Source organism: Mobula birostris, chromosome 1 (genome assembly GCF_030028105.1).
Source record: "Mobula birostris isolate sMobBir1 chromosome 1, sMobBir1.hap1, whole genome shotgun sequence".
Taxonomy (NCBI): Eukaryota; Metazoa; Chordata; class Chondrichthyes; order Myliobatiformes; family Myliobatidae; genus Mobula; species Mobula birostris.
In genome coordinates, this window is record NC_092370.1 from 159,828,128 (window position 1) to 159,843,410 (window position 15,283).

General features: G+C 47.7%; 1 protein-coding gene across 2 annotated transcripts in view; it reads left to right on the plus strand.

The window, feature by feature from the left end:
• The window catches only part of plekhh1 (pleckstrin homology domain containing, family H (with MyTH4 domain) member 1), a 283,094-nt gene that overhangs the window by 18,471 nt on the left and 249,340 nt on the right, over positions 1 to 15,283 (plus strand). For both annotated transcript variants that reach the window (XM_072265032.1, XM_072265024.1), the window contains exon 2: positions 450 to 623. In XM_072265032.1, coding sequence (XP_072121133.1) covers positions 498 to 623 — 126 coding nt within the window. In that variant the 5' untranslated portion in view covers positions 450 to 497. The remainder of the gene's footprint in view (positions 1 to 449; positions 624 to 15,283) is intronic.

Consider the following 15,283-nt stretch of genomic DNA (forward strand, 5'->3'; position numbering starts at 1 on the left):
TGCGATTTCTTGCATCCTTGGGCAAAGTGGTTGCTATACCAAACTGTGATGCATCCAGTTAGGCTGCTTCCTGCGGTGCATCTGTGAAACATTGTTGAGGGTTATCAGGGATAGACTGAATTTCCTTAGCTTTCTGAAGAAATAGGGACATTCTCTTCAACATGATCACCTTGCCGTTTGTGGGACAGTTGGCAGCTTCATCTTCCAGTCTTACAGCAGATCCTAATCTTCGCCATTGCTGTAAGGTTACTGAGGCCGTGTTCTGTGGTGGAGGAAGCTGATGGGAAGATGCAAGTTGGTATGTTCTTCAGGAAGGGCTAACTTCTACTGTTTTTAGTTGCCTTACTTTGTTGGCTAAGATGATCGAGGCTTGCCTTTGTGCTTCTATCACTCAGAAAGACACCAGCCAATTGTGCGCTAGTGATTCAATATTGTCTCTGTGTTTGCAGGGTCAGAGGGCCACAAAGCCTTCCTGTCGCTGGTGAAAGCCAGTTACCATGGCAATGGTGGCAGAGAGCGGTAATGTTGGCTCCAGTTGGCAGAAGCGGTGTGTGGCGCTGGAGTCCCAGCTCTACAGGTTCCGGCTGCAGGCGGGCAAGATCCGGGAACTACTGGCCGAGAAGGTGAGTGGGACGGACGTAGGAATGAAGAGCAGGAGTAGGTCAATTGGCCTTCGAACCTGCTCCTCCTCCAATTAAGAAGGTCACGACTGATCTGCTGGTAACCTTAACTCCACATTTGTTTGATTTATCAGTAAACGTATCTGCCTCTCACTTAAAAATACTCAAAGATTTCTGTAGACCCTCACCAATTTTTATCAATGCACCATGGAAAGCATCCAATCCAGATGCACCACGGCTTGGTATGGCAACTACTCTGCCCAAAACTGCAGAGAGTTGTGGACATAGGTCAGCATCTCCAGAAGCCCGCCTTCCCTCTGTAACACCAGACACAAGGTTCTGCAGATACTGGAAATCCAGAACAACAAACACAAGATGCTGGACAACCTCAGCAGGTCAGGCAGCATCTATGGAGAAGAATAAACAGTCCATGTTCCAGTCCTTTCATAGACTTTGTCTACACTTTGCTGCCTCAGAAAAGCAGCTAGTGTAATCAAAAACTAGACATTCTGTCTTCTTCCCCCTCTTGTTGGACAGAAGATCAAACCCTAGGAGCACATTCTGTTTATTGTTTTTCCCTTGTGCGTCCTTGATGTGGTGAAATGATCTTTAGGGATGGCATGCACAACAGCTTTGCACATGTAACAAAAATAAACCAAGTACTAGTTCTTCCACCATCCTCTCAGGAAGGTTTAAAAGGCTCACGTCCCCCATCTTCCTTGATCTGCTAGTCCAAAGCAGTGGTGATCCCTCTGTTCCAGCAGTGAGTCTCTGTGCAGCCTAATTATCCAGCGATATAGATCGTAAACGCTGCTCTGTCAGCCTGGGTTTTACTGAGGAGAATTAGGTTTGAAATCCGGGTAGGTGCTGTGGAAATGTAGAATCCCCGGGGGCAATATACCCGAGGTTCTGAGAACTTGATAAAGCAGAAATGCCCATGGTAGAGGGTGTGGGCCAGATTGGGAGCATAATCCTGAAATGTAGTGCTGAGCTATTCAGGGAGGGCATCGGGAAGCAGCATCTTGTACAGGTACCAAGTTTGACTCCCCCCCGCCATGAGGCAACTCTGATGCGCAGAGGTTTTGAGTCTGAGATGGGTGGACTCATGTCGGGCAAATGTACCCAGGTAAACGGGGTTATGGTGCAGGGCAGCCATGATCTAAACTCTGAATGGCTGGCTCCTACTTCCAATATTCCTCTGCTACAGTTGGGGCAAATGTGCTGAACAAGTTGGATCCTCTTGGTTCCACATGAGAGGCCGACAGAAAAGGACTGGAATGGGAATTGGGGTGGTGCAGTAGTGTACCAGTTGGTGGAATAAATTTCAGCGCCAGCAGTCAGCGATCGGTGTTCAATTCTCACCACTGGCTGTCTGTAGGAAGTTTGTACGTTCTCCCCATCTGGAGGAAACCTGTGCAGTCACTGGGAGAACGTATAAACTCCTTACAGACAGCTCCCAGCTGAAGCGTGGGGCATGGTTCAGGATCCCAGTCACTGAAGGAGGTACAGGCAAGACTGGGAATGGTCCAGGAGAGGTTCATTGTACCTCCGCCCTGAGGTGGTGGAGGGGGGTGTTCCCATCGCCGGGAGTTGGGTCTGTGTGCTCCAGTTTCTCCCCACATTCTAAAGGCCTATGGGTTAGGGTTGGTAAATGTGGGTATACTATGTCGACACTGGAAGCGGGGATACACTTGTGGGCTGCCCCCGGGACTTACTTGGACTGTGTTGGCCGCTGACACAAACAATGCCTTTCACATGTATGTGTTGATGCTTGGATATACATGTGACAAATAAAGCTTATCTTTAATCTTTTGAATCTAAACAATTCAAAATGGAATGAAGATCTCAGAAAGGAGGTAGGGACAAAAGTAACTGCCCTATGTTATGCAAGTTATGTGAGACTGAGACAGCTCCTGTGAATGAAATGGATCCTTGGGGGGTTCATTCATAAACTTGCTCGTTTGCTCTGAGATACGCAATGCAATTATTATGCAGGGATTAACACATTTATTTTTTGTTTTTTAAGCAAACTCTGATTTGATAAAGGCTATGGCAGAAGCCAGCTTGAATTCCTACTGAAATTCTAAGACCGGAGGGCACAGCCTCAGAGTAGAGAGGCATCCTTTCAGAATGGAGATGAGGGGAATTTCTTTAGCCAGAGAGTGGTGAATCTGTGAAATTCATTGCCACCGGCAGCTGTGGAGGCCAAGTCATTGGATATATTTAAGGCAGAGGTTGATAGATTCTTGATTGGTCAGGGCATGAAGGGATACAGGGAGAAGGCAGGAGATCGGGGCTGAGAAGGAAAATGGATCAGCCATGATGAAATGGTGTAGCAGACTTAATGGGCCAAATGGCCTAATTCTGCTCCTAAATCTTCTGATTTTATGAAATAGTTTTGCATGTGAATGCATTGTGGGCCAGAACAGAAAGATCATAGTTTATGTGGCCATAAAGGGTCAGCAGTTCTCATTGTCTTTAAGGCCACTGTGTTAATGTAGATTTGGGACTCTTCCAGTTCAGCTGAAAGTCTGGTTGGCAATCCATTTGTGTGGTTTCAGTGCCTGATCACGTTACATTTTAAGTTCTTGTTAAGTCTGTATGTGTGTCAGAGGTCAGGGTGTGCTGGTTCTGTGTCTGTCGGGTAAAGTTCCATTCCAAACCTCTGTCACCTGTCATCCCTAATAGCAGTGTGTGAGTCATACAGTATCAGAGAGGCCATTGAATCATGCCAGATCAGAGTCTGAGCCCCATTCCAGACTAAAAACGGTCCCAGAAAGTCACAAGGTCAGATTTATTGTTTATCGCTGTTCTCGCTGAGAGGCTGAAACTCCTGGAGGACCTCACACAGTTCGAAACCCCAATGACGATGGAGGCCTAGCTCTATATTTCTGAGTCAAGATGACATGCACCTTGTGCACTCTGACCCCTCCCGCCTGCTTCTCTTGCCCTGAGTGATGGAGACGGTGGGATTGGGGAGCTCCCTTTGGGATGGGGTGGTACAGACTCTTCCTCACAGATTCACTGACCCAGGTTTGATCCTGACCTCATACTGTCTGTGTGGAGTCTGCACATCCCCTCTGTGACAGCGTTGGCTTCCTGCCGGATCTCCGGTTTCCTCCCACGTTCTAAAGATGGGCAAATCATGTTAATGGGGCACGGTAAATTACCTCTGGGAAAGTGAGTGTTAGAGTCTGGTGGAATAAAATGCGAATGGTGTAAATAGACAACAAACAATAGGTGTAGGAGTAGGCCATTTGGCCCTTCGAGCCAGCACCGCCATTCACTGTGATCATGGCTGATCATCCACAAGCAGTATCAAGTTCCTGCCTTATCCCCATAACCTTTGATTGCGCTATTTTTAAGAGCTCTATCCATCTCTTTCTTGAAAGCATCCAGAGACTTGGCCTCCACTGCTTCCTGGGGCAGAGCATTCCATACATCCACCACTCTCTGAGTGAAAAAGTTTTTCCTCAACTCCGTTCTAAATGGCCTACTCTTCATTCTTAAACTGTGGCCTCTGGTTCTGGACTCACCCATCAGTGGGAACATGCTTCATGCCTTCTGCGTGTCCGATCCCTTAATAATCTAATATGTTTCAAACAGATCCCCTCTCATCCTTCTAAACTGCAGTGTATACGAGCCCAGTTGCTCCAATCTTTCAACATATGACAGTCCTGCCATCCCGGGAATTAACCTTGTGAACCTATGCTGCACTCCCTCAATAGCAAGAATATCCTTCCTCAAATTTGGAGACCAAAACTGCACACAATACTCCAGGTGTGGTCTCACCAGGGCCCTGTACAACTGCAGAAGGACCTCTTTGTTCCTATACTCAAAATTCCCCTTGTTATGAAGGCCAACATGCCAATAACTTCCTTCACTGCCTGCTGTACCTGCATGGTTACTTTCAGTAACTGATGAACAAGGACACCTAGATCTCGTTGTACTTCCCGTTTTCCTAACTTGACTCCATTTAGATAATAATCTGCCTTCCTGTTCTTACCACCAAAGTGGATAACCTCACATTTATTCACAATAAACTGCATCTGCTATGCATCATCCCACTCACCCAGCCTGACCAAGTCATCCAATGGGAGTTTGATGGTCAGCATAGACTTGGTGGGCCAAATGGCCTGTTTCCATGCTGTGAGAGTTGGACTTGCAGTGTATTCTGTTAATAGTGGTCTCTGTAGCCATCAGTGAGGTGAAGAGTGAAAATGCAATTGAGGTCAGTGCCTGAGGTAGAATTATGGAGGGCGTTGTGCATTCTAGTGGGTCAGTACAGTCTGGAGAAATGTCTTCATGGAGGCTGCAGACACTGGCAGTACTTGGTGGGTCGGGCAGCATCTGTGGAGGCAAAAGTCAAGGCCCAGGACAGAGAGAAGAAGAGGATAGATTGTCAGTACAGATGGGAGGTTGGGATGGAGTCTGGCAGGGAATGGATCGAGCCACTAAGGGAACCTACTGTGGAGCTTACCAATGGATGGGGAGGGCATGATACGAAGATGGAACCAGGACGGAATGGAGGGAGAAGAGAATGGGGTGGAGGGGCAAGCGTGTATGTGGGAAGAGAGCGCCGGGGATGTGGGATATCTGAAAGTGGAAGATCCTGAGTTCTCTATTCCAGGTGGAATATGGGATGTTGTCCTTCCTGTTTGCGTGTGGCCTCCCATAGCAAAGGAGAGGGCTGAGAGCGGACAGATCTGTGTGGGTGTGGGGAAGAGAGTTAGAATAAAATGCAACCTTGCACGAATGTTGTTTGGCCGGTTCAGTTTCTTCAAGTGCTGTTTGTTTCTATTTGGTGACACTGAACTAAATTCTGTCTACGTTCTTAGCTTGACATGAAGTAGCCACCAGTCAGGAAAAGGACGCTCCTCCCTGGTGTACTGGCCCTCCGATTCATATCGGCTGACGAGCAAGGTATTTGCTCATTTACATGACTGGTCGTGGGATCATGCTGTGTGCACAACTCAGTGAGGGCTGAATTGCACTGCGCTGGTGTGTTAATTGAAAATCGAACTAATCCAAAGAAGGTCCTGCTTGTGACAAGTATCCAGGTGTAAGTGGGCCATTGAAAGAGCAATGCACGCAGATGCTTGGGGAGCTCAGCAGATCGGGCAGCATCTACAGAGAGGTATGAACTGTCAATGTTTCAGGCTAAGACCCTTCATCAGACCCCATTGCCTCAGTCTCTGGCTTTGATCTCAGTCGAGAAAGAGTCCTGATGAAGGGTCTTAGCTTGAAAAGTCAACTGTTGATTCCCCTTCAAAGATGCTGCCTAATTTGCTGAGTTCCTCCACCAGTTTGTGTGTGTTACTCAAGATCTTCAGCATCTGCAGAATCTTTTGTGCCAGTGAATGAACCCTCTCTGTTTTCAGAACCTCACCTTGCCACTTCAAGCGGTATCTGCACCAGGGAGAGATGAGATCACCTTGTTCCCTGTTTAACGGTGGTGGGGGAAGAGGGGCAGATCTTGGATCTTGCTGTTCTGAGACCACCCATCCCTGGCAATTAGGATCTTAAATGCGCCAACACCAACCTGAGAGGTAGAATATGTCGTGTTTTCCTCCAGCTTTGTACTGCCTCTCTCAGCTCTTACACTAAAACAACCCTCCCAATCTACCACCTTCCCCCTCAAGCCTTGCACCTGTACCCCAATGTCCCTACAATCCAGCAATCTCCTGAAAACCAAATATTCATCTCAGCTTCCATTCCCAATTCTTCCCGTCGCCTGTCTTCCATAAACATCTGCTCCCGATTCGGCTGCCAGGATATTTCCTCTTCCCAATCCCTCACCTCTATATCCCAATTCCAAATGACTGTATGAACGATTCCAATGCTGGTAAGCACCAGATCAGTGTGCTCCTCCCTCTGCCCCACCCCTACCTTCTCCTATCTCCCACCACCCTGCCCTCGATGACCAACCACAGGCCAATTGCTCTCTAGTCAGGAAGGATGGGCAAGGCATTTGAGACCGAAGCTATTGTCATCCCACTTCCCATGGGTGCATTGGTAATATACTTACTGCACCCCTTTCCCCTGCTCTCCTGCCCTCCCTCCTTTGCAATTCAAGCCCAAGTTTGAAAGGTTTCAGCAGCTGTGAAGATCTCCAGATTGTGAGAGGCACCATTTATGTGAATCAGTTTTCCTTCCTTGTGTGGTCTGAAATGTTTGCCCTTGGTCAGGAGTGAACTGGTGGTAACCTCCTCCCACTGGGCCAGTCCTAACTCTTCTCAAGCAGGGTCTGAAGTCACTGCTCCATCCCTTTCTCTTCGCTTATAATGACCCTCTCCTGATTGATACCAGTGGTCCTCATTCTATAATTAGAAAGAGCAGAGCATGCCCAAGGAGATGGTGGGGAGTCAATGGTTTCACTGTGAGGATGCCGCACCTTCAGATCTGCTGTCCAGTCTAGACAGGCTCACTGCCAATGTGGTGATGGATCACTTTTGCTTCCTTTTGTTTCTTCTGGAGAAAAGCCTGCCGTTCACTGAAGTGCAGGAGAATGGCATCGTACCTCCTACTCTTCCCATGGCTGGGTCTTCCTTTTGAGCACCAAGGGCCTAGGGGCAGGCACAACATCCTTGCTATTCCATTCTGTTTTTGTTGATTTCATGGCCTGATCTTGTTTAAATTTTAAGATCTTCTGAAGGATTTCTTTTGGGGGGTTACTGATGAGAGGAAATGTTGTTCACCCAATGGTGGGAGGGCCAACGGGGGCACTGAGATGTCAACACTGCGGGGGTTGTGTGTAAACCATGCAGCTCCCCTTCCCCAAGTCTACAGGGTTTGCTCTTGCTCAGTTTGGAGACCACAGAAGGTCTGCAGCAACACTTAACATGCTGGAGAAACTTGTCATCTGCCTCAGAGGCCAACATCCTTCAAGAGGATGAATCCTCACGGCTTTGAGCCCTGAAAGCGTATCTGACTGAGTACTGAACACCTGATCTGACCAACATCTCCAACCCCTCACTGCTGCACTCTGAGGTTCTCAGCTGCTTCAAAATGTGAGCGACCACGCCAGTGCCCAGTGGGCAGGTTGAGCTGCTTCAACGTCAGCAAGACCAAGGAGTTCATTGTGGACCAGGAAGGGGAAGTCAGGAGAACACAAAGCCGTCCTCACTGAGGAGTCAGCGGTGGGAAGAGTGAGCAGCCTCAAGTTCCTGGGCATCAACATCTCCCAAGGATCTGGGCCCAACACGTAGATGGAATCACAGAGAGGGTACACCTCTTTAGGAGGAGATTTAGTACCTCATGAAGGACTCTTGCAGATTTCTATGGTCGAGATCATTTGGACTGTTTGCATCACTGCTTGGTATGAAAACTGGATCGTAAGAGGCTGGAGAGGAATGTGGACTTGGTGAGCTTCATCATGGGCACAGCCTTCAAGGACACCTTCATGAGACAGTACCTCAAGAAGGCGGCATCCATTAATAAAAATCCTCATCATCTGAAACGTGATCTCTACAGGAGCCTAAAGATTCCCTCAGAGATTTCTTCCCCTCCATCAGGTTTCTGAATGGTCCATGTTACTGCTTTTTTTTTGCATGATATTTTTGTAATGTTTTGGTAATTTTTATGTCTTTGCATGGTCCAGCTGCCACAAAAGCACAAATTTCTCTTCCTAAGTCAGTAATGATAACTGATCTCGAGCTCCATGAGCCTGACAGCATTTGTAGAGGGAAATGGACAGTTGATGTTTTTGTCGAGACCCTCCATTTGGACCCAAAATGTCGACTGTCCATTTCTCTCCACAGATTCTGCCAGACCCACAAAGTTTCATCAACAATGAGCATTGCTCTGTATTCTGGAACGTGCAGTCTCTTGTATCTGCAGGAAGTTGGACACTGGGTCAGGTACAGGTTCAGTTTAGTGTGGGGGGTCAGTCTCCCTCCTTTACATACTATTGAGGTCGGGTCGGGTCAGGTCAGATGTACAGTAGATTAGATTCAAAGATGAAGTGTTTGAAGGGTCTGCTGTGTTCAGAGGTTTTGTGTTTTAGAACACGGACTGCACTGTCGTATTCGAGCTGCTGCAAGGCCTCCCCCTTACCCCTTTCCAGTCCTTCCCAAGTGACAAATCCCCAAATTGTACACGTGAACGTTTGGGAGACTGGTGGGATAGGCTTGTCAGATACTTAGGGGCTGCGTAATTCCTCTGATGGGTAGGAAAGGAGCATTTCTGTGTGCTCTCTCCCCCTCCTCTCCTCCCCCACCCCACGCCACCATTGCATGCTGCAGCAATTGGGTTGGGTCCATCTGAGCATACTCACTTAACTGCGAAGGTGAAGCTGACTGGATACCACTCGTGTGCCTGCTTCCTCTCCTGTCACTCACAGCTGTTTCTGTGATCCCTTCCCACGGTGCTAATGTCCATTTCTACCTCGTGAGCAGTCCCCGGGGACAGAACCCCACTGCTGACCACCTGCATGGGCCTTCAGAGCCGAGTAGTTTCAACTCCAGGAGGCCTGGGTCTTTGGAGTTCTTTGTCACCAAGTACTGTGGGGCCAGAGTCTTGTGTCTATTAAAGGTTGAGATGGGTTTCTAATCACTTAGGGGATTAAGGGTTATGGTGAAAGGGGTTCTGAGGTACAATACTGTGCAAAGGTCTTATATACTTTTATATAAAAGTACTTTTACGTAGTACTGTACTTGTCAACGTGGAGCGGAGAGCGAGTTTGTAAATCTGACGGGAGCAAAGGATGTTGAGAATGGTGAGGGTGAGTGCTATGGGAGGGGTGTAGGTCAGGTGGCAGAGAACGAGTACCGGGGGGGAGGGACGGGGGGGGTGGGAATGGCTCAGGCACAGACACCCCCAGCCCTGAGACACCAGGCAAGGTCATTTGATTCCAAACAGCTGGTTTATTGTTTATTGATCATTACAGACTGTCTCTCTGGTGCTTCCTGCTCCCTCCCCTCTCCCTTCCCCTCTTCCCAACCATGACTCCCCTCTCCCTGTCCCCTTCCCACTCTCAGTCCACAATAGAGATCCAGATCAGAATCTGGTTTATCATCACTCATATATGTCATGAATTTGTTTTTGTGACAGCAGTACAGTGCAATGCATAAAATTCCTACAGTACTGTACAAAAGTGTGTGGCGCGTGGCCAAGTGGTTAGGGCGTTGGGTTCACTATCTGAAAGTCGTGGGTTCGAGTCTCGGCCAAGGCAGCGTGTGTATCAAGGCACTTAAGCATACACTGCTCCAGTCCACCCAGCTGAGAATGGGTACCGGCAAAAATGCTGGTGGTTAACCTCGCGATAGACTGGTGTCTGAGGGGTGGGGGGGAGTCACTTCACGCCATGTAAACCAGCGTAAACACCAGCCTGATGAGCCACAAGGCTCATGACAGACTTTAAAAACTGTACAAAAGTCTGTGCTAGTGGTGTCCCACAAAGATCTGTTCTGGGACCTCTACTTTTCGTGATTTTTATTAACGACCTGGATGTGGGGGTAGAAGGGTGGGTTGGCAAGTTTGCAGACGACACAAAGGTTGGTGGTATTGTGGACAGTGTAGAGGATTGTCAAAGATTGCAGAGAGACTTTGATAGGATGCAGGAGTGGGCTGAGAAGTGGCAGATGGAGTTCAACCCGGAGAAGTGTGAGGTGGTACACTTTGGAAGGACAAACTCCAAGGCAGAGTACAAAGTAAATGGCAGGATACTTGGTAGTGTGGAGGAGCAGAGGGATCTGAGGGTACATGTCCACAGATCCCTGAAAGCTGCCTCACAGGTAGATAGGGTAGTTAAGAAAGCTTATGGAGTGTTAGTTTTCATAAGTTGAGGGATACAGTTTAAGTGTCGCGAGGTAATGATGCAGCTCTATAAAACTCTGGTTAGGCCACACTTGGAGTACTGTGTCCAGATCTGGTCGTCTCACTATAGGAAGGATGTCGAAGCATTGGAAAGGGTATAGAGGAGATTTACCAGGATGCTGCCTGGTTTAGAGAGTATGGATTATGATCAGAGATTAACGGAGCTAGGGCTTTACTCTTTGGAGAGAAGGAGGATGAGAGGAGACATGATAGAGGTATACAAGATATTAAGAGGAATAGATAGAGTGGATAGCCAGTGCTTCTTCCCCAGGGCACCACTGCTCAATACAAGAGGACATGGCTTTAAGGTAAGGGGTGGGAAGTTCAAGGGGGATATTAGAGGAAGGTGTTTTACTCAGAGAGTGGTTGGTGCGTGGAATGCACTGCCTGAGTCAGTGGTGGAGGCAGATACACTAGTGAAGTTTAAGAGACTACTAGACAGGTATATGGAGAAATTTAAGGTGGGGGGTTATATGGGTGGCAGGGTTTGAGCGTCAGCACAACACTGTGGGCCGAAGGGCCTGTAATGTGCTGTACTATTCTATGTTCTATAAGTCTTGGGCACCCTAGCCTGAGACTTTTGCATAGTACTGTATGTACAGTTGAATCGGAGATGATTCTGTTGAATGATGGACAGGCCAGTCTCAAGAGTTGGATAGACCCCTGCTGTACCCGCTTCCCATTGTGTCATAGCACAGGGTCGGCCCTGCAGCCTATTTCTACACCCAGATGAATGTAGATAGGTAATCGAATGGCCGGCATACATCACTACACTAATCCAATCAGCCAGCTCTTGGTCTGCTGTGCTTTGGCAGTGTGAATGCACTTCGAGATATTTAAACCTTGTCAGAGACTCTGCCTCCACTCTTCTCTCAGTGTCATAGATTCAAGCCAAACCACCATCTGGGTGAAAATAAAATCTTCCCCAGATTCCCCTCCAGACCTCTTACCCCACTCTCTACTTTTAGGTACTTCTGCTCTGGAAGATTTCTTCCTACCTACCCTGTCTCTGAGCTTCAATTCTGATTACCTCAGGCTTCTCGATGCCCAGGTAAACAAACCTCGGCCTCTCTGGTCTGTTCTTAAAACTGAAACATTCTTCTTATGATGGTTTAGATCTGAGAGTTGAATTTCTATCGTTGAAAGCTCTCACCAGCTGCCTCCACCTCTGGTTGAGGTGGGCTCCCAGTCCAAACCTTGGTTGTGAATTATGCCCCAGATGACTTTTATTTATTGAGATGCAGAACAGGCTCTTTCAGTCCTTCGAGCCACAGTGCACAGCAATCCCCTGATTTAATGTTAGCCTAATCACAGCACGTGGCCAAGTGCTTAAGGCATTGGACTAGCGACCTGAAGGTCGTGAGTTCGAGCCCCAGTGTTGTGTCCTTGAGCAAGGCACTTAACCACACAGTGCTCTGCGATGGCACTGGTGCCAAGCTGTATGGGTCCTAATGCCCTTCCCTTGGACAACATTGGTGTCGTGGAGAGGGGAGACTTGCAGCATGGGCAACTGCTGGTCTTCCATACAACCTTGTCCAGGCCTGCGCCCTGGAGAGTGAAGACTTTCCAGGCACAGGTCCATGGTCTCGCTAGACTAACAGATGCCTTAAATCACAGCACAGTGTACACTGACCAGTTGGCTGTGCGAGGAAACCGGAATGCTGTGGGGAAACCCACGCAATGATGGGGAGAACATACAGGCAGTGGCAGGAATTGAACCTGGGAAAGATATGGATTCTATAGAAAGAGTGAAGAGGAGATTTACAAGGCTGTTGCCTGGATTGGAGAGCGTACCTTATAAGAATAGGTTGAGCGAACTTGGCCTTTTCTCCTTGGAGCGACGGAGGATGTGAGGTGACCTGATAGAGGTGTATAAGATGATGAGAGGCATTGATCATGTGGATAGCCAGAGGCTTTTTCTCAGGGCTGGAATGGCTAGCAGGAGAGGGCACAGTTTTAAGGTGCTTGGAAGTAGGTACAAAGGGTAAGCTTTCCACACGGAGAGTGGTGGGTGCGTAGAATGCACTGGTAGTGATGGTGGTAGAGGTGGATACAATAGGGTCTTTTAAGAGTCTCTTAGATGGGACCATGGAGCTTAGAAAATTCCAGGCATTTTCTAGAGTAGGTTGCATGGTTTGGCAAGCATTGTGGGCCGAAAGGCCTGTAATGTGCTGTAGATGCCTGCGTTCCATGTTCTGTGTCGCCTGGACTATAAAGCGTTGTGCTAACCACTATGCTACTGTGCTACCCTTATACCTTGTGCTCCCTATGAATGGAAACGTGGCTTGTGTGGGAGGCAATCTGAGGCCCGTCGTGGGGTGAATATATCCTCCTCTCTCGGATCCTGACAGTAGAGCCCTCCATCTCACCCCTTCTATGTCAGTCACCTCCTCGTCTCTGCTGTTTACCAACCCCCAGTGGATACAACCTCATTCGATCATCTCCTTCATTCCCTTCCTGTTTCCAGGCACTTAATTTCTCCTGAACCACCTCTGTAGTGAAACAGGAAACATCCCACTTTCCTCGTCTTTCGAAGATCCTTCATGCATGGCTCTGAAAAGTTTGAAAATCTTGGATGAAGTTTAGAAACTGAAATTACACAGAACCAAATGCAGTAGATGATAATTTGTCCAAGTCAAGAAGCTATTTTGGAATAGTAATCATTACATGAGACCAATGGACATTATCGGTGTACATAAAACCTCTACGATTGAGGGTTTCACAGGATGTTCTGGTAACGTGTATAGCTGTCTGCCAGCGTAGACATACTAAGAGATCACTACAGCCACATTAGTGCACAGTTCTCCCCCTCCACTCCTTTGCTGACATACAGAAGGTCACATTTCAATTCCCAGGAAGCCTGTGGAAGTGGCAGAGGAGAATAATCTCGGAGAGCATATTGTGGCTGAACAATATCCCTATTGTGCTTGCAGGCACTGGGTAAAGCAGGGGTTAAACTTGTGTGGGTCGGAGTACCATGGAAGTGGCCTTTTGTATTGGAGGAGGAGAAGTATCCATTCCCAGAGCTCAACTGTACTTTGACAAAGGGAGTCCTTTGGAGTTAAAGTTGGTGATGAAATAAGTTTCAAAGGCACACGTAGCCTTGGTTACGAGAGGGCCAACTGCAGTAGCCTGTGTGTTAAAGGGACAAGCATGGGCACACTAATCTGTAAAGTAAGTGTGTTTGTGTGTGTGTAAGTAAAACATGTGCTGCAAGTAGTGGCTCTCACGCCCCTCTGCAGCGGCCGTTGCATAGGCTATGAATGGACAGCTAAGCAGCAGAGAGACTCGCAATCCATCTGACCCAGGAACCCTTTGACTGCAGCACTGAATTCATTATCCAGAGCATCTGCTGGGGTTCAAAGGTGGCTTGCTTTGATTCTGTCTCTGTGGCTTCTGAGGTGCCCAAGGCCATTGGGATCTTTGCCACAGATGAGACGGGGTATCTAATGGCATCAGAGGGCGTGTAGTTTGTGAGTAGGTGTGATCTTTCAGCCTCTACGTACTTCTGATCTGTGTCCTTGAGCTTCTCAAGACCATCCCCAAATCTTCAAACAGTCCTGGGCCAATGGCAATATTGCATTTTCTTTTGGTATCCAAGGAGGCTTGAATCTTTTCCTTTGTCCACTGGGGAACCCCTTCCCATATGGAGCTTGGAATGTAGTGTCTGGTTTCAGTGCTGAACACAGGGGGAGTGACAGCATTTCACAGGGCTAGCCGCGACATCTCGGTACAAAAGGCCCACACCACAGATTCGAATTTATTTCTCAAAACAGACAGTGAAATGCATCATCTGCGTTAACAACCAACACGACCTCGGGATGTGCTGGGGACAGCCGACAGGTGTTGCCACACAATCTGGCACCAACATGGCGTACCCACGATGCTCGACAGGACACCCAGAAGGCAAGAAGCAGCAAAACAAGCCTGTTTCAGGTCACTGGGCCTTACGAGCCTACTGCATCTCTCTTTCTTGCCTTTAAAGAGGCTAAAAGGTGCAGAGGAGATTTATGAGGACTCAGTTGGGGGGGACTGGAGGGATTGAGTTTTTTCTGATATTTAAGGAGTGAAAGAAGCAAAAGTGGGCATTAACCGCTGGAAAATGATGGAGGGGTAGTACTGGGGAACAAAGGAATGGCGGGAAAACTGAGTAAGTATTTTCCATCAGTCTTCACTGTGGAAGACACCAGCAATATGCCAGAAATTCTGGAGTGTTGGGGGGGGGGGACAGAAGTGAATGCAGTCACTATTGCTGGTTTTTATTACATTCCTAGGAAGCACTTTGGATGGTTTAGTACATTAGAGCTGTAACTGAAATACAAATATCACACGGGACGTTGCTTCTTTAGAGATAAATGAGTGAGCAGAGTAGGCCCCCAGTCAGCAGGAAGGAGAAAGTAGTCGCCATGCCAAACTTCCATTATCCTGATACAGGAGGTGTGCTAACAGTAGAAAGGACAAAGAGTGGAAATTGAATACAGTTTGGAATAGAATTCTCAGTTTGGAATCCTAACTTCCAAAGTTAGAAACCCAAGAAAACCAATTTTTTTTTAAAACTGAATTTGGAATTTCGGGAATATGAATTCCTAAAAACTTCATTTACTGGGCTAACGTGGAAGGAAATGTAGTAAGTTTGAGCAGGATAGTAGTTGGGGAAGAGTGATCATAATATTGCTAGAATAGCTTCAGGAGGGTTAAGAGAATAGACAAGCATAAAAATAGTGAACTGGCAGAGGGATAATTCAGAGATCAGGCCCAGGCAGCTTCGATTTGTTAGTGAATTAGTAATCAGCAATGGGCTTTGAGCACATTCTCATGAGGGCAAAGGGAAGGCTTACAGAATTAAT